A 19,812-nucleotide genomic window follows, 5' to 3' on the forward strand; every position below is an offset into this window, starting at 1 on the left:
AAACCATAAAAGGGCTCCCCCTTGTGGCCTATTTTAATAAAACATCACATAACAAAACTGTAATGTTACACTAAAATAAAATAAGTCGCCCTTTCTTCAAGCGAAACGTGTCAAATTCTAACGAAACATACAAAAACAAGTTTTAGTCGCAAGGAAAACATTAACTGGTGTGGTTTGATTTGTTGATTCGTTTTACTCAACTGAGTTATCTTATCCGGGCGCTCCTACTTAACTTCCAGGAACCGCACCTCACGTGTCCACATCTCGCCGTGGAACATTGTGGTCTTGTTTTACATATGTCCACTATACTTTGCGTATCCGCGCCGTGAGTGGAAAATATGTTCGCTTTAGTGACGTTGTCATGTTACGTAACAGGGCGGCGTGACAGCCGGAGTGACACATCGTGTCGATGGGCGGGCCTCTTCAAGGTGGAAACTGTCTCAAGTGCCCCCACCCACTTCTGCCGCAGCAGGCTGAAACGTTGACAAGCACAAATACCAACAGCGGCACCAGGAAGAGACAGCTAACAGGCCAAAAGTAAGTAGTCAATTCCAGGATTTTTTGGGGGGGGACAATGGCTTCACTAACATACAAAGATAAGTTTAAAGACGGAGGGACTATTTTTGTGAGTCGTGCGGAGGTGTAATGTTACACTTTTCCCTCGCTAACTCGGCCCAGCGTCACTGCATGTTTATCTTTAGCTCGACCTAAAAATGTTATGGTTAAACATTCTGTTCCCTAAGGCCTGTTCATGCCGTCTTTGTGCCTAATCGTCATCATTTAAATGTGGTTAGGGCGACTTTGAGAAAATTAGAAGTGATTTATATTAGTCCGAGGCACGGGCTCCCTCCCACTGGGCGTGCTTCAAAGTTAGCTAGCCTTATTAGCGGATCACTATGTACTGCAAAAAAAATATTCTTATTTTGCAGATAATGTCAATGCAAGACTGTGCCATACCTTCAAATGGTAAAATCGTCATCAAAAAAGTTTTGAATTATTAAAAAAAACAAAAACATAAGACCCTATGCAAAAACACTTGTCAAAGATCCTCTATCCGCATCAAGGTTTTCTATGTTTAGTAACAATGTTTTGTAACATCAAGGGTTAAACGGCAGCACCCTGACCTACTGCAAAAATGCTAGTCAAAGATCCTCTATTGGACAGGAACACCCTGGCTTAGAGCAAAAATACTATCAAATATCCTCTATCAACTTCAGGGTATTGTATGTTTTGTTAACATCAAGGGTTAAACGGGAGCAAGTCCAGTAGATTTGCTTGAGTTATTTACAGGATCTTGTGGGTTAGATTGATAACCCTTGAATCAAAGAGGAATAGCATCACATTTCTACTCCGACTAAAAACACAGTTGGATTTTTGAAGCAACAATAGTTGCTCCATACCAGCGATGTCTCCCGTCTTCTCTCGTTCCAATCATTTGAGTGGTAGCGTCTTTTCATCAATCTGTTAAATCTACCGATTATTTACATAGCATAACAATCACCCAGCATCATAATGCATGTCATGTGTATGTCACATAGATATCGAACAAGTCCATTTTGCATTGTATTTATCAGGGATTTGAAAGATGTGCATTTTTTTTTTTGCTTAGTTTTTTTAGCGTTTAATTATATTACTGCAATGCGCCACGGACAAATAATAAACAGCCGCGGGCTAAAAATGACCCCGGGGCCGCAGTTTGGACACTGATGACTTAGACAGATTCTTAGTGTCGGGGACAAAAATCATCTTGTTGGCTGTCATAAGTACAGAGCCCCCGACGGGAGATGGTTTAAAAAAAAAAAAAAAAGAAAGAAATTTGATGGGTAAAAAGACGAACATTTGCAAACGCAATACCTTTTGCGAGATGTCTCACAACTGTTTACATTAAGAGCATTGTCCTTCCGCTGCTGCCGTGTTCAGAGCGGAAACAGACAGGACAATGCCGTGGGAGACGTTTATTGAGTTTTATTTTGGGCTGGACCTAACAGAGATATTAAAACAGTGCTTAGCAGTAACCACAGGTTAATAAGCACACACTAAGAAGGTGAGTAATTTAAAATGTAATCTTAGCCTCGTTGTTCTCCACGTCGCAAGCGGCAGGACATATGTCCGTCACAGACCGATCCTACCAGAAACAAGTGCTTGCCAAACGGTAGCTCACATATTTGTGACAGTAAGCGTTAAGGGGTAATGTACAAAAGAGCCCAAAGCCATGCTGCTTCTTCAAATAGTTCAATATTTGCTTGACATTTACTTGTCTTGTTGGTGATTTAGATTGTCCATATGACGGAGGGCTGTGCTGTTTTCAAGACCAACTGAATTGAAAAAGCAATAAAGGCTGCTAGTTGAATAGCCGTGATGTAGTGTTGAAATAACCGCTGTGCTTTTTGTTGACTCACTTGTCAGGGCTACAATAGACTGGGAGCTCAAACAAGACTTGTTACTGGAAGTGACACATTGTATCTCGTGACACCACCTTAGACACTAACATTTTATTACAATCATTGACCTGGACCTTCTCTTAAAGTCATATTTTCACCAGCAACACTACAACAGAAGTGAAACGTGGATATACTTAGTAATCAGTGTACAGCTCGTATTGCAGTATAGATTTACTATCCACTGAAAATGACTACACACAAACATGTTGTCTCAACGGCTGGCAACACAAGATAATTGAGACTTGCCTTACACGGTTCGGGGCTGCATGAGTGTTGCCGACACCGAGGAGCTGGGGTTTATTGCGGTGAAACAGGGATTCTGATTCTCGAAATAGCTGGCAACACAACTGAGTACCAAGATAGTTGTGATTTGGTGGTGGCTGCATGAGTGCTGCCAATACCGGGGAGGAAACATGAATCCCAACATGAGCATGATCCCTGATGATGATCACCCCATTTTATATTGATTTTTTTTTTTTTAAGTATTTTACACTCTTGGAAAAGTGTAACGCTATGTTAACAACAGATAAACAAAAAAAACACCCCCAACTGAAATGGCATAGCCGGTCCGCTGCAGCTACTGTCAGTCGCCTCTTGAATAACCGACTCTCCTGTTTTGTTTTCAAAGACATGAGCTACCCTGGGTACCCTCCTCAGGCTGGCGGTTACCCCCCGCAACCTGGTGTTTACCCACCTCAGCCTGGAGTGTACCCTCCCCAAGCAGGGGGCTACCCACCTCAACCTGGTGCCTACCCTCCTCAGGCAGGAGGAGGATACCCGCCCCAGGCAGGGGCCTACCCACCCCAGGCAGGAGGCTACCCACCCCAAGCAGGCGGCTACCCACCCCAGGCAGGGGGTTACCCACCCCAGGCAGGGGGCTACCCACCCCAGGCTGGAGGCTACCCACCGGCACCGCCTACAGGTAAGGCAAATGAGTTAGTGACACCATTTTTCTGGGCAACAAGGTTCTTTTAAATGTAGCTTGGAGAACATCCCCCACCCCTCCTTACTAAACAAACAGTCCTCCAGTGCCGTTGCTAGGAGAGACACGTCCCACAGTGCTCCCATTCTGAGTTCATCACACATAACTAGTTGGAATGTTCCAGTCATTCCTCCATTCATTGCTTGACACTCATACTCTGTAATTCCATTTCCTAGCAAACACAATCCTCAGCATGATTGGGAGCAACAATTGAGTGTCTTTGTGTTGCAGGCGGCTGGGGAGGGGGGCCGACTGGCGGATATCCCTCCATAGGTATGGACAACCTCACCAACCCTGGATACAACGCTGGCATGGTAGGTTGAATCTTTTTTTTTTTTTTTTAAATGCTTCATTGATACCCGCGATTGTATATGATGAGATTATTGCAGTTAGAATGAATTTCACAGCCGCTACTGGAACATTTGGCCCTTGCACTTGACGGTAAGTCTGCATCCTAAATGTGTTGCTTTTGTCGTCAGCGGATCTTTCTAGCTTTCTTGCATGATTTATAATTAAAAAAATTAAAAAAAACATCCATGCCTCTAAAGCTTGGCCATCCTGTGCGACTCCTAGTGCAGGAGTGTTTAAAGTGTGGCCTGCAGCACATTCATAAGATTAAAGTCAAAATATTCAAAGAAAAAAGTTGTAATCTAACAAGAAAAAAAAATTAACTTTACAAGAATGAGGTCGTAATATTATGAAGAAACATAACATCATTTTAGTAGCAAAGGTGAAATTTTAAAGAAAAATGCCGTAATATGAGAAACAAACAATACAATGAATAAAGTTGTTTAGGTTGCGGAAAAAGTTACGATATTGCGAGAATGAAAATCAAATTATTATGGCAATAAAGGCATAATTAGGAGACAAAATTTACAACAAGAAAGTTGAAATAGTTGGGGGGAAAAACAACAGCAGAAATGGGAGAATAGTCAAAATGTTAAAAAGTCATATTCCAACAAGAACAAAAAGTGTGTTATAAAAACTAAAAAAAAAAAAAAAAAAAAAAACAGCAAAAATTTGCCGTAATTTTACAAGAATAAAGTCAAAATACTAAGAGGAAAAAATAGAATAATGTAATATTATGAGGAAAATAACATTATTTTTGTGACATAAAGTCATAATAATAAAGAAAAAATGTAATATTATCAGAAACAACACAATAAAGTTGTCATTTTTTGAAAATTAGGTTGTGGAAAAAGTTACAATATTACAAGAAGAAAGTCATATTATTGTAATAAAGTCATAATTATGACAAGAAAATATACAAGAAGAAAGTTGAAATATTTCGGGGGGGGAGGGACAGCAGTTTTTTTACAAGACTAAAATAAAAATATTAAGAGAAAAGAAACACTTTCTAACAAGACAAAAGTTGGAATTTTACCAGAATAAACTTGTACTATTATGAGGAAAAATAATGTCATTTTAGTAGCATAGTTTTGAAATATTAAAGAAAATAATACTTTATTTTTTAAAAGTCATAATGCGAAACAAAACAAAATAAAGTTGTAATTTTTGGGAAATTACTTTGGGGAAAAAGTTATAATATTATGGGAATAAAGTCATATTCAAAAGCGCAAAGTTGATTCTAGTAGGTTTTTTTTTTACCTATACCACAAATGTGAGATGCATTTTTTTTTTCTTTGCATATATTACACGTGCGCCCACACACACACACACACACACACACACAAAATAAAAGGAAAACTAAAATATCACATCCTAGATCTAAATTCATGAAATATTCTGATTAAATATTTTGGTCTTTACATAGTTGAATGTGCTGACAACAAAGCCACACAAAAATTATCAAATGAAATCAAATTTATTAACCCACGCAGGTCTGGATTTGGACTCACACTCAAAATGAAAGTGGAAAAAGACACCACCTGTTGTCTATTCCATTTGCTGAACAGCATGTGAAATTGATTGTCAGTCTGTGTTGCTTCCTAAGTGGACAGTTTGAATAACGGCGCAGCTGTTTTGACTGAGTGTGAATTGAGTGTTCCCTTCATTTTTTTTTTTTGGAGTGTATGTATATTAGTTGCATCCTTTCATTTTTCACTATATGTGACCCTCGCTGGAAAAAGTTTGGACACCCCTGTCTTAGTGCTTTCTCTTTGCTCATCCTTTTACTTGTTTGCCGTGTTGTCGTTTGTGATGTCACAATTCCCATTTCACTGCACAGCACGGCCACACCTTGTTTGGATGCTCCCGCGAATGAACTTTATTGCAAATATTGTTGGGCATCATCAGAACAGGATCCAAAAAGGTGTGCCTTGCATTGAAGTAACATTGCACGTGTTACGGAATGCCAATCTTTCCAAATTACAGGCCAACCAGATGTGCCACGGCATTGGGTGTTTTTCTCCAAACCCATCCGTGTACCCCTACGTCCCTGGGGGGTACCCACCTGCCTACCATCCAGGCGGGTACGGTGCCCCATACCCTAACCAACAGTCATATGGCCTCTACCCACAGCCAGGAGGAACCATGCCCCCGCCCCAAGGTCCAGGGATGGGCTACCCAGGCCAGCCTATGCCCGGTTACCCCCGTGCACCATCTCCCAACCCTACAATGCCCGGCTACGGGGGAGCACCAGCACCTATGCCAGGGTACCCGAAGGTTCCCTCGCCAAATCCGTCCATGCCAGCCTATGGAGGTGGATCCATGCCAGTGGCCGCACCCATCAGTGTAAGGACCTCCACATGAAAGACTCATTATGATTTGAATATGCATTTGTACAGTTTAACTACGAATTTTAACATTAGAATTCAAACAGACCTTAGTTTCTGACCTTAGACTAGGTGACGGTATACGTAGTGCACCAAACACCTTCCTGTTCCATTACATGTCAAACAGGCGTCTTCAGCTCCATTTTTCCACTATTACACTTCTTTTTGCACTTATAGCCATTTGGAATCTTAAATTTCTTGCTTAAAGGTGCCCTGTCCTACATTACCAACGTTACAGACTTGCATACATGAGGACTTGATGAGTGACACCAGACTTGCATAAATGAGGACTTGACAAGTGACAACTTGTGAATTTCTCAGATCACAACTTTAGGAAATCCACAAATGGTAACTTGTTGACAACTCCCTGACTAATCACAACAAAGTAGGTGTACTTGGGAGGGAGGCTGCAGAATCCGAGCATACAGGCTTAGAGGAGAAGAGTGCAGATTTACTGTGAACACAACTTGATATTAATGGAGTATTGTATTCAAAGAAACTTACTATGGGGACCCTGCGGGTTCCAATATCATTTTGAAAGTTCCTGAAATGAACACTTTGTTTCCTATGGGTTCTAGTTTCATATTCTGAAACTAGTACCACTCAGGAGTTGTGTTTTGACTTTGTAGGTCCCACTGTGTTCATCTTGTACCCCAACGTTGTGCTGAAGATTTAAAACAGAATACTAAACTAACTCTTTGTTGGACTTGTGTTATCTCAGAAAGGATTCAGGGGGACAATCAAGGACTTTCCTGGAGCGGACCCTCTCAAAGACGTGGAGGTCCTGAGGAAGGCCATGAAGGGCTTTGGTGAGTTACACCTAAACAAAGACCTTCACGCTGTTTTGGCTGAATGTGTAATAGTTGTGCGTAGTCAGGTTTAGTGTAGTACTGTAGAGTACCGTAGTATAAACCATTTCTTCCTGTGTGCGTGTGTGAAGGTACTGATGAGCAGGCCATTATCGACCTGCTGGGGAGTCGCTCCAACAAGCAGCGTGTGCCTTTGCTCCGTGCCTACAAAACCTCCTATGGGAAGGTAAGCATACCGTCCGTGCTTATTCTTAACTTTCTCTCCCTTGTGTGGCAACCAATGCCTGTTTCTATTGCGGGAGAATGTACGCTTTTTAAAATAGTGTTGCTGTTTGAGACAGCGTTCTCCAATATAGCCTCACGTACTGTAGCTTGGTGTGCATTGACAGGCACACGACAGGTGGTGCCAGATAAATGGAAAGAGGGCTGGAGGATGCCTTTAGTGCTTGTTATAGTCACACCACAGCTGGAGTAATTCATGGTGGATTTCACTTATTCCATGCATGTTTCCGTTTTCAGGATCTGATTAAGGACCTGCATTCAGAGCTGTCTGGTGACTTCAGGAAGCTGGTCATGGCCACCTTGAAGAGCCCCGCTGAGTTTGACGCCTCTGAGATCCATTGTGCCATCAAAGTAAACCCACCTACTGTCATCCCTCATTTATGGTGGTTAATCGGTTCCAGACTCGACCGTGATAAGTGAATTTCCACCAAGTAGGATTCCTTATTTATAAATGGAATATCTTTGTAGGCAGGGCATTTTTAAACATTATTAGTGCCCTCTAGACGTGAAATAAACACCCCTGTTGTCAACTTCACACTCCTATTACCTAATATACACTGCTCAAAGAAATAAAGGGAACGCTCAATTCACACTCAGTCAAAGCTGCTGCGCTGTTATTCAAACTGTCCACTTAGGAAGCAACACAGATTGACAATCAATTTCACATGCTGTTGAGCAAATGGAATAGACAACAGGTAGTGTCTTTTTCCACTTTCATTTTGAGTGTGACTCCAAATCCAGACCTGCGAGGGTTAATAAATTTAATTTCAGTCGATAATTTTTGTGTGACTTTGTTGTCAGCACATTCAACTATGTAAAGACCAAAATATTCAGTCAGAATATTTCATGAATTTAGATCTAGGATGTGATATTTTAGTGTTCCCTTTATTTTTTTTTTTTAGCAGTATAGTAGACATAATATGAAAAAACAAGGCAAATAACAGATAATATAGACTCACATGTTATCATTGGGAGCCTGTCGCCATAACAAATTTTGCTGGTCGATACTCGACTTGATCAACATTTTTTGAGACAATTTTTTCAGTATTGTCATGAGAGGTGTAATTCACATTTGAACCACTACATGGTACTCAAGTATAGTGTACGTGTGTGAGGCACATTGGCGTCATACAGTTCAGGAATTGCTGTCTGTGACATGTACGTTCTCACAGGCCATTCGTACTGTCAACATTTGTAACATTTTCCCAACTGTTGGCTTTTCAACCGTATTGAATGGTTGCATTTCTTTTGCAGTGTAGCGAGCGACACTGTCTATGTCTATGTAGTTTGTTTATATTTACATTGCCGACCAAACTCCTCAGTAAGCTTTGACTGTCGGGATGAAGGCTCCGCTGCACCTCCTCCAGCGGTAGTTATTTTTTTCCCAGTTGGGAAATCTGAAAAGGATGGTTGTGTTTCATGTGTGCATACGACATGGTTGTGTTCCCCCGCTTCCTCATCACTACTTTCGAACAAATGTGACATATCGGTTCATCGGTGTTCATGCGCTTACCTTGTTCATTATGTTTAAAAGTGAAATATTCCCACACTGGAGCTGTTGCGTTCCATCACTTCTGTGCCTTGATTCATGTTAGCATATGCTTTGTCACGAGGCTAATTTGGTTCTAGCATCCTGTATCCACTCATTAGTAGCCCCGCCTCCACAAAGAGGTTCCACTAAAGAACCGATGCACAGGTACAGAGAAATGAGCAGATGAATCACACACACATACAACTTACGCAACACTTCTGTAGTTACTTTTACACTACTATTACCCAATATAGTCGACATAATGATAGAAAATAATATGTATTAGACATAAATAAGACTTTACATAGACTCACAACATTGACAGCATTCTTGGTGGCTATTATCTCAGTGTAACGTTCCTGACACCTAGTGGCCAGTGTAGTAGAATATACTGCAATGGCGCAGTGAACATTCACACAGGAGCTGCTGTCAGCCACAATTCAGGCCAGTCGCAGACACTCTCCACTAACCATGCTAACACTCAGAAACTCTACAGTAGCTAGCTGATGTCACACACGTCACTTCCCAGGCCCCACTTCTTAAAGGCACACACAACGTTATATTTTACACTCATTTATTTAGCCATTTTTATGATTTAAAATGCTTGATTTGGGCCAAGAATACATACAATTTGCTTAAGTATGCATATGTTTTGACTAATAGGCCGTATTCAACCACGAAAGAGCGATCATTTAAAATCCATTTTTATAAAACCACGATGGAGTGAGGGAGCGATATTTGAACCAATGTAGCGAGTGACGACTATTTGTAGTTTACTTAATTTAGCCATTTGTTAAATTTGCTTAAATATGCAAAAAAAAAATTCAAACGAATAACAGGCCGTACTCGACCATGAAACAGAGGTGATTTATTAATTACTATATTTACAAAGAACATGACAGAGTGACTCTGCTAAATTTTGAAGCACAAAGTGGCAGGGGCTTGCTGTATTGCTATTTTTGTCGTATTATTTTTAATGGGATGTCAGTGTTGCGTTGATCAGAATGAGACTGCCTGGAAGATTATTACATATTTAATATAGGACCGGATAATTCTACAACTATTTCCACACAATAGACTAGAATTATGAACTATTGATTGTAATTGTTCCTTTTTCCTCGCAGGGTGCTGGAACCGACGAAGCCTGTCTGATAGAGATCCTGTCGTCTCGTTCCAACGCCGAAATCAAGGAAATAAGCCGTATTTACAAAACAGGTAAGATGCTTGCACATTCTTACTCAACTGGCCTAAATCTAAGGAATTGTTGTTTGATAGCAAGACTTGACAGTGTGAGTGCTAGGATGTCTTTTATGGATCCTCCTATTCCAGAATACAAGAAGTCTATGGAAGATGCCATCAGCAGTGACACGTCAGGACACTTCCGCAGACTCCTCATCTCTCTAGCACAGGTACAACAACAAAACCTGCTTTCCTCATGTTTCTTTGCATTGACTACGAGACATAAGACTTCCTTTCCTCTATGTAGGGTAACCGTGACGAAAGACAAAATGTCGACCTTTCGCTGGCCAAGCAAGACGCTCAGGTAACATCTACTTTACCTTGACTCATAATCCACTTGCTTCTATGTTATCAGCATTTACTTCACAACAAATGCAACACCTTTCTCCACACAGGCTCTCTATGCTGCTGGGGAGAACAAGCTGGGGACAGACGAGTCCAAATTTAATGCCATCTTATGCGCCAGGAGCAAACCACATCTCAGGACAGGTAGAACCCAAGCACAGATCATCCTCGTGTTAGTGTTTTGTGTTCCCATGTTTCGTAGTAACGTACGCACTCCCATAAGTTACTCATATTGTGCATAAACAAAAAGAACTATTTTGTGTGGCCCGCGGAAGAATACATAGTCAGGCTGTCAAAAATAAGTAATTAAATTATTAAAGTAATTACAGTCGTCCCTCGTTTATGGCGGTTAATTGGTTCCAGACACGACCGCGAGGCGGACAGGTAAATGTGTTCCCCATGGAACCTTAATGACGAGTCTAGTGCCTGTCTCACTGAACAGTTACTGACACCTAGCGGCCAATGTACTAAATTCACAATTAGAATGCTTCCTCTGCCTTGTATTTGTATTTTAGCTCATTTAGTTAGCTCATTTAGCCGTTTTTATTCTTGAAAATGCTTAATTTAGGCCAAGAATAAATGCAATTTGCTTAAATATGCATTGTTTACCAATAGTAGGCTGTATTCAACCACGAAACGGGGATGATTTATTACTGAAAACACGTGATAGAGTGAGGGAGCAATGTTCAAACTGCAAAGGACGACTAAATGTTACATTTTTTAACGAAATTGACGCACAAGCATCACGGGAGGCCACACCTCTCTGTTACGATGGCGGACAGAGGCACAGTTAGCCTCCTTTGTTTGTGTCCAAGCAGGACCTAAATAGCGCTGTGCCCTCCACGCTGGTGAGGCACTGCACATGTGATCATGCGTTCAAGTGCACTGTGTAGTGGTACAATTTGCTACGTTCAAATGTGCTTAGAAAGCCCACTCAAAACCTGAGTTCAACTGAAAAGACGCAATTCCTCATTCCTTATAATAACGCGTGTGATTCAAATAGATGTTCACATGTGTGTGGTATCTTTCAGCTTGATTTAAAATTTCAGTTTAGTTGGAGCACAGCCAGATTTGGCCCGCCATATTGTTTTATGCGGCCCGTGAAAGCCTGGAAATTATTGACGTATGAAAGACACTTAATACATTTTTATTTTTGTTTATTTATTTTATTTTATTTTTGTTGAAATCCATTTAAAATTAATGATACAATTATAGTAATATGATATGAGTTCTTTAGTCAAATTTCTGCTTCACACCTTGACTTCTGATTTCTGTGTAAGTTTGTTAGTATAACATGACAAAATGAAAAGTAATCAAAGGTGTATAATATCATGAGGCGATGCTACATTTGCAGTATAAGGTTTCACAGTTACAGGCAGCCCTCTGAGGGCAACCATAACTGCATGTGGCTCACAGTGAAAACCAGTTTGACGCTCCTGCGTTAATTCACGCCAGTGTACATAACCCTCTCCTGTCATTTATTGATCTTTCTGTTCATAAAAATAGAGTACAAATGGGCACATGTCAGGCACATTTGCAAATGGTGATTAATCATGATCAACTCATTTGAAAAATTATTAATCTGATTAAAAACATTAATCATTTGACAGCCTTAGAATAAAAAGTGTTGTAAAACGCTCCGAAAGGGAAAAACAAAAGGAGTTGTTCTTTTTTTTTATTCTTGTTTCATCTTTTTGTTACCGTGTTTTATGTCCTTTAAGTTATAAGTTTAAGTTCCATCTGACATGGCCATTGTAGGAAGGGTACGTAGACAGTGTGTGAGTTTGGATAAACGGTGTTAAATATGTGCGTGTTTGCAGTTTTTCTTGAGTACCAGAAGATGTGTGGCAGGGATATTGAGAAGAGCATCAGCAGGGAGATGTCAGGAGACCTGGAGAGCGGCATGTTGGCAGTGGGTAAGTTAAAAAAACACACACACACACACCAGCAAGGCACCACACCCCAAACACGTGATTTTCCTGACATACGCACTTAATGACATGTTTAGTGCAACATTCACCTGGGAAATACTTTCACAATGATTAACATCCTGCTTTTTCGTCCTTTTGTTGTTGTTGCCACCATCAGGGTCATGGTACTGTAACCTGCATTTAGACCTTTCAGTGGCTTTGCAGAGTTGTCATTGTGATGTGTGCACTGCCGTTTTTACCTTTGCCTTTTTATTTTTATACTGATGCATGAGGTATAAAAGTATATGTCAATATATAAGGTGAGTTTTTGGCTTGAAGGAAATGAGGTCACCTCATGCAGAAAGCTGCAGATAGCTCTCTGTAAGTACACGATTCTTACTATATCTCTCGCATTAGAACCCACTATCACAGCAGGGGTGTCCAAACGTTTCCCAGTGATGTGAAACATCAAAGGATGCAACTTTGCCACTTTTGATATTTTGTAGAGCATGTAGATATGCTAAGAAGTTGTCGAGACCGCAAGAAAAAACTGCATCTCAGCTTTGTGACACAGGTAGGCCTGTCACTGGACAATAAGTTCTATTTGCCAGTAAACGATACTATTGCTGACATTATTTTGAGAGCATTTTTTCATTGATGTAATGAGAACGATGCGAGTACACCGTATCACAGTGGTTCCCAAACTTTTTACAGTGGCCTTTCTTTCATTAAAATGAAATATTAAACATGATTAATTGGTTAATTAATTTTATAGTAAGTAATGCTGGTTCAAAAATGTGTATTGTGCAGGGTCAAATTTTGAAAAAGGTTTTACATGGGCACTGATAAATAGACTAGATGTGAATTTCTCTTGGAGATGAATAAAGTATCGAAGTATCGGTCCTACATATATTTTATTTCAGCCGGCTGTTGGGATCCTTCCCTTTTGAATGGGTTGAACTTGAGCTTCACTTTTGTCCACTTGATACCACATTGAAAGGGAAAGTTGAACAAACATGATGAAGCAGTATCCAAAGTAGAAAAATACACACAAGCAGCGATAAAACCCTCATTTTTCAGCAGACTCTCCACTCTCTCATCCTGAGAGGTTTTCACAGTGCAGGGATTGGAACATCAATATAAGGTCAACCTTCAAGATGAAACACTCTTAATACACAAATAATCATCACATGTACTTACTTGTTCAGGTAACGCACACGGAGCAATGAACAATTTCATGCCGTGTCTCCTTCCTTCTTTCTGCTATGATGGTGCGCTCTTTGCTATGAGACGTTCGGGTGCGCTCGTAATTGTGAGTGTCAGGCGCTAATTGTTTTTCATTTTTATTCACGTACCCCCAGCGACAATTGGCGTACCCCACTTTGGGAAACTAGGCCATTTCTAAAGCAATAAGCTTTAAGAGTATTTAACATTTAACAATTGGAAAATCAAGGGCTTTTAAATAACATAAACGTAATAAACAAACAAAAAGTAAATAAAATGCAGTCTCTTATAGCAAAAATTGCACTTCAATAAAAATTCAAGATTCAAGAGTTTTATTGTCATATGCACAGTAAAACTGGTGGTTCTGCTATGCAATGAAATCCTTGTTCTGTTCATTCTCCCAAAAAAAGAAAGAAAGAAAACACAAGAAAAAGAATAAGAACATAAGAAACATAAATACCAATAAATTAAGCAACAACAACAGAAGAGACATTAATACAAATAAATAATACAAATAAATAAATAAAGTGCTATGAGTGTGTGCGTGTGTTGCGTGCGGCGTGTGTGAGTGCTTCGTTGAGAAGCCTGATGGCCTGTGGGTAAAAGCTGTTTGCCAGCCTTGTGGTCCTGGACTTCAAACTCCTGTAGCGTCTGCCTGACGGTAGGAGTGTGAATAATGAGTGTTGTGGATGTGTGCTGTCCTTGATGAGGTTGTGTGTTCTTCGTAGGACTCTAGTTTTATAAATGTCTTGCAGTGAGGGGAGGGCTGCCCCAACAATGTTCTGTGAGGTCTTGATCACCCGCTGGAAAAATATTTGTGGTTTTGAATCAGTGTCACTTTGGTTGTCTGAACATTGACAAAAAAACCCCTGAGAAATAACTGTGAAATACTTTGAAGTTGACAATGCGTGCCAATGCAAACGTCAGCTCATTTGCGTTTACACTTAATTTTCCCAACATTGTGTGTGGAGTGCGCGGTTTACATTTAATGTCGGAGTTTGGCCAAAGTACATATTTTGGATGCAGCAAAATGCGTTTGGTACACAATGAGGTGTTATACTTTGGGAGTCAAGGCAGCTGAAACGTAAGTTCCGGTGTTTTGTATTATTTATTTCATTGTCTTTGTCCCAAACAGTACCAGGGGCAAACGGGCTGAAATTGACATCAGATAGTGTTTTATACACAACAGGCACCAAGAAAGTATCGGTAGCACACGACATACACAGTGCCCCGCCCCGCCTCTCCCAGAGAGTGAATGACTGACAGGAGGGTTCACTCACTCCGTTCATTCTGCTACAGAACCAACACGCCCAGGTGCTGGGCCATGTACAGAGTGAACCCTCTTGTCATCCAGCCTGTTCGGTAGAGAGAGGAGGGAAAACAAACACGCATGCACGTCAATATACCGAAGCTGGCAAAATTAGGGCGTTTGTTTTTATTTATCGTGCGATTAATTGATTTATTGATTATGGTGACAGGCCTATTTGTAGCCTATTTGTATCAGCTTCACTCATTGCGCTTTTTTTTCCCCATTTTTGCTGTTGCTTTTTTTTATTTGCCAAATATTTCAACTTTCTTTTTAGATAATCTTCTGAAATGTTCTTTATGTAAATAATATGGCTTTATACCCATAATATTTGGACTTCTTTCCCCATAACATATCTTTTTACCCCAACCTCATTTTCCAAAAATGCCAACTTTATTTTGGTAATGTTTGAATTTATTTTGAACATGCGTACAAGTTACATTGGAATAGGTGCACGTAGTACAATTCACAGTTCATGTCCAAAAACGAGTAGGAAGAAGCAAAGCTTCAACATTTTGTTTTGTTTCTCATATTAAGACTATAAAAAAACATTTTCTTTAATAGTTTAACGCTAATATAAACTAAAATGACATTTTTCCTCATAATACTACATGTTTGTTCGTGTAAAATTGCAACTTTTTTGTCATAACAATACGACTCTTTTCTCTTTCATTCTCGTGAAATTACAGCTGTTTTTTTCCATTTCTGCTGCTGTTACTATTTTAACTATTCTTCCTTTCTTTCAACTTTCTTGTACATTTTCGTCTCGCAACATGAAGACTTTTATTCCCATGATATTTTGAGCTTATTATTCTACTTTTTCCCCAAAATTACAACTTTACTTTGTCTTTCTGATATTACCTTAAAATTGAATAACATTTCGTGAATTTTTTAAGTCAGTGCTACGAAAATGACATTTTTCGTCAGATTTTTATGCTATTCTCGTAAAATTATGACTTTGTTTCATTAAAGTAAGTTTTTCACTTAATATTTTGACTTTATTTATGTAAAATTACTGCTTAGTTTTCCTTTCATGTGGTAGCTACTGCGTGCTTTTGGTGTTTTTTTTGTTTTTCTTGTTCAGTTATATTTTTAGAATGCACTGCACGCCACAAATGGCCCCTGGGCTGCACTTTGGACACCTCTGCACTATCATTAACTACACATGTGCTTGTGTGCGTGTTGCGTGTTTTTTGGAGTTTTTTTTCTCCAATATTATTTAACAAAACATTGTAGTTAATTAAAGGCATTATTACTTTGAAGTGACATATGTTCTGTGTTGCAGTGAAATGCATTAAGAACACACCCGCCTATTTTGCCGAGAGACTTTACAAAGCCATGAAGGTGAGACACTAGCATGGAAATGTGTGTGGAACATTTCATAATGTGTGTGTGTGTGTGTGTGTTTAGGGAGCTGGCACCAAAGACACCACTCTGATCCGAATCATGGTGTCCCGCTCGGAGGTGGACATGCTGGATATCCGCCAGGAATATGTGAGAAACTACAGCAAGTCGCTGTATACGCACATCTCTGTAAGTATTATTATCATTGCACGCGAAGTAGTCGAGCACTGCAGATGCATATTGTTTATTTCCACCTCCGAACAGGGCGACACCTCTGGCGACTACAAGAAGCTCCTACTGAAGCTGTGCGGTGGGAGTGACTGAAACAATCACATGACACGTGCCTTCCATAGTAATTGGCTTTCTTTATATTGTATATGCACTATGTACTACACAAGCTGCATGCCAGCCATGCAAAGTTTACCACCTTGTGTTGCCACATGCTGTTTGCTGCAATGCAATGCACACAAAGCTTTTCTATTTTTTACAAGCCTTACATGAATATTACTGAGTTACACTTTATATATATATATATATATAAAGAGTTCAAATACATTTGAGAAAAAGCTTTATATTTTTTAAAATGATATTACCGCATCTGCACCTATATGATCAGATATTTCTATATCTGCTGCATCTAGCAATAGTGTCCTAATAATAATGTTCAGGAACGCTGGTGCCACAACACACCACGCCATGTCATCTACTTTAAAATGTCCATATTGGCATTGTTGTGCCAGGTCCTCTGAATTGTATTCAATTTATATCACATTCAATCGTATTTCAATTGTCCGTCTTGGAATTTGAAAACCTGACCAGTCTTGGAAAATAAAACTCTGAGAACTGAAGACTTGCTGCTTTGTGGCTCCCGTTGAAAATACACTCACAGCATTTCAACACGATATACAGTCTATTGATTACATTACAGTGTATTGATTACATTTACATACACTAAGTCCCCTACTAACGAACATCCGACGTGCGAACTTTCGGAGATACGAATCCATATTTATACTGCTACATGCTTGACCAGCAGAGGGCACTGTGACACTGCTAATGGGACCAACAGCGGAGAACAAGAGGAGGCGGAGGGGAGGAGAGAGAAAGCTAAATTGTAGCTGTATGATACAACCCGGACAGAGCGTGTGATTAAAGTTTATGAAGAGTTAATAGGCCTGCTTAATTCTACACCACCCACAGAACACTACCTCTTTTAGAAGAGTCTAACCACCACGATGATTTGTCTTTTTTTTCAATATCTCCTCCTCCACCACCACCACAACGACGTATGCTCGACCACTCCTCTTCAAAGGTAAACAACATTTATCATTACATATTATATCATTTTTATTATTGTTTTTTTCATTAAATATCCTGGTTTAATATTACTACTGCATCCAAACTCATATTTACATACATACACATATACTGTATATGTATACACGTACATGTAGTACCTATATCATTGGTAATATTACCTTTTCCCCTACTTAAGAACAATTCCACAATGGAACGGTCGTCTGGAACCAATTGTGTTCGTTAGTTGGGGACTTAGTGTATACACTAATCTCTCCTTTATTGTCGTTCATTGCTTTTAGACCCAACTGTGAAATTCTGCAAAAAAAATTGAATATTTTCATAGTTAGTGTTCCCTCGTTTATCGCTGGGGATAGGTTCCCAAAGCAGCCCGCAATCAGTGAAAACGGCAAAGTAGCCAGCTATTGTTTTTTTTTTTTTACAATGATTCTACATGTTTTAAGGCTGTAAAAGCCCTCACCATACACTATACACTTTTCTCAGACAGGCATGAACATTTTCTCACATTTCTCTCTTGTTTAAACACTCAAAGTTCAAATTTAGTTTGAATTTTAATGATTACTCTACTAGGTTGGGCATTTCACTCCTCTGACTGTTCTGGCACCGCTGGGCTGTAGCGTTTTTGTATTCTTGTTAAAACATTTTGCTCCTGTTGTATTTTCCTCCTCATCATCCTCCATGAACCAAAGATTCATTTATTCCATAATGGCACCCTGCAGCCGCAACTTCTACCTTCCTTCAGCAAAAAGAAGGAATGGGAGTGAGACAAAAAAGCACCGGGGAGGGGGCGCCATCATGGTCCTTCGAGGGAACAATGGAGCTTTAGGCTTCAAAGTTACCATATAGAAGATAAAATATTTATCAAATTAAAATCAAATTCACACTCCAAAAAACACCAAACCCACATCAAAAGCAGGAGGTGGTAAAATCAAAAGAAAACAAAATACATTTTTACACATTGAAACAAATTTCAACTCAGAACCATGACGAAAATACAGTTAATGACTAATTAGGCCAAAGCGTGACCATGCGCGCGTGCACAGGCAGTAACTACGTGATCCGTCCCGGAAACGCAATCGGTTCTGCGCATGCGCAACACTTACGTCCCCTGTAGCAAATTTTTACGGCAGCGTTTCCTAGACGTCACGTGCTGTGGTAGCTCTTATTTTTTAAATGTATCAACATAACCGTACTTCAAATATGTAATATACTGGGACACACTGCTACATACCATTACCAGGATTGCGCGAGGTGACCAAAAAGGGGCGTGCCTCAGCACCAACAAGCAAGAGGTGGAGGAAATGACACAGGACACCCCCCACCCCTTTTTTTTTATCAGACGGCCCCTAGCGGTGATCAGCTGGAATCTCAATTACAGTAGCAACGTCACACTCAATAGGCTGGATGGCAAAGTCCATCCTGCTACATATGTGATGCCACACTGTGGACATACTTCTAGTCATAGCTTGCCTCCACGTAGCGAACATCATGTCATTTCCATCTTCAGCATTTCTGCATCCTTACTACAATTGTAGCGGTACAAAGTAAAGGAACAAGATTTCATTTCCGTGGTGGTTATTCGGCTCGTGTTTTGAAAATAAAATGCTAACATCCGGTCGTAGCTAGTGTTGCTGGAAAACTTATCTTTGTGATTACTGGTGCTCGAAAGGAAATACGTTGATGGAAATACATCGATTAGCAATACATCGGATTCTTTCACTTGTGTGCACTGCTTGTGCTAGTAAACAGTCATATCAGAAACTCAACCAATGTCCTTCTCTTAGTTTGAAGTTTCAACGCAAGCATCCGCTCTGAACATAGAAGTAGCGGAAGTACAATGCGCTTAATGTTTACTCGAAAAAGTATTGCGTTATCTTGGAAAAGGTTTGCGAGGTCTCGCAAAAAATCGTCATCGTCAAGTTTTTTTTCTCCATGTCCCCTCGGGGGGTCCCTAATCAAGTTACAATCAGTTTTGTGTTTTCTAATGGGAAGGTTGCTGTGCCAGGCATAGAAATAGATATCCGCCGCATCGAGTGGGTTTGTTGACTGCTGCGATCCGTCAACGTCGCGGCCATATTGGATGGGTCAAGGCTGCGCTGTAAATGAATTCGTAAAGCGTACTTTGACAAATATGTCAAAGTACTTTCTTTATGGAATTAACTTACATTTGTTTGTAGAAATGCGCTTTACGAATTCATTTACAGCGCAGCCTTGACCCATCCAATAAGGCGGCGACGTTGATGTCTTTCTACAGTATGTCTATGGCGCCAGGCTTTGGGCTTGTTGATGATTTTAGCCGGCAGGGGGCAGTAAAACACTTAAGCAAAACTCAGCAGTTCTTTACACA

At 40.1% G+C, this 19,812-nt stretch overlaps 1 protein-coding gene across 5 annotated transcripts; it reads left to right on the forward strand.

Annotated features, from left to right (window-relative positions):
• The first annotated feature begins 335 nt into the window (after positions 1-335).
• LOC129193956 (annexin A11-like) lies at positions 336-19,507 on the forward strand. Of its 5 annotated transcripts, XM_054798786.1 has the most exons (16): positions 336-537; positions 3,070-3,363; positions 3,655-3,737; positions 5,758-6,117; positions 6,880-6,967; positions 7,099-7,193; positions 7,487-7,600; positions 9,905-9,995; positions 10,110-10,189; positions 10,267-10,323; positions 10,415-10,508; positions 12,185-12,280; positions 16,090-16,148; positions 16,215-16,337; positions 16,413-16,500; positions 17,461-19,507. In XM_054798786.1, exons 2-15 carry the CDS (start codon positions 3,072-3,074, stop codon positions 16,470-16,472), a joined length of 1,692 nt encoding a protein of 563 aa, XP_054654761.1. In that variant the 5' UTR covers positions 336-537; positions 3,070-3,071; the 3' UTR covers positions 16,473-16,500; positions 17,461-19,507. The 5 variants fall into 5 exon arrangements, with proteins under 5 accessions (XP_054654761.1, XP_054654763.1, XP_054654760.1 ...); XM_054798785.1 differs by lacking the exon at positions 17,461-19,507 and having other exon boundaries at positions 352-537; positions 16,413-16,996; XM_054798787.1 differs by lacking the exon at positions 17,461-19,507 and having other exon boundaries at positions 373-537; positions 5,905-6,117; positions 16,413-16,996.
• The last annotated feature ends 305 nt before the right edge of the window (positions 19,508-19,812 follow it).

This window comes from Dunckerocampus dactyliophorus, chromosome 14 (assembly GCF_027744805.1).
Source record: "Dunckerocampus dactyliophorus isolate RoL2022-P2 chromosome 14, RoL_Ddac_1.1, whole genome shotgun sequence".
NCBI classification, from domain to species: domain Eukaryota; kingdom Metazoa; phylum Chordata; class Actinopteri; order Syngnathiformes; family Syngnathidae; genus Dunckerocampus; species Dunckerocampus dactyliophorus.

Coding starts and splice junctions, on each gene's coding strand:
- LOC129193956 (XM_054798786.1), top strand. CDS start 3,072: ATGAGCTACCCTGGGTACCCTCCTCAGGCTGGCGGTTACCCCCCGCAA. Junction 9,996..10,109: donor AAGCCGTATTTACAAAACAG/GTAAGATGCTTG, acceptor CTCCTATTCCAG/AATACAAGAAGTCTATGGAA. Junction 16,338..16,412: donor CGCTGTATACGCACATCTCT/GTAAGTATTATT, acceptor ACCTCCGAACAG/GGCGACACCTCTGGCGACTA.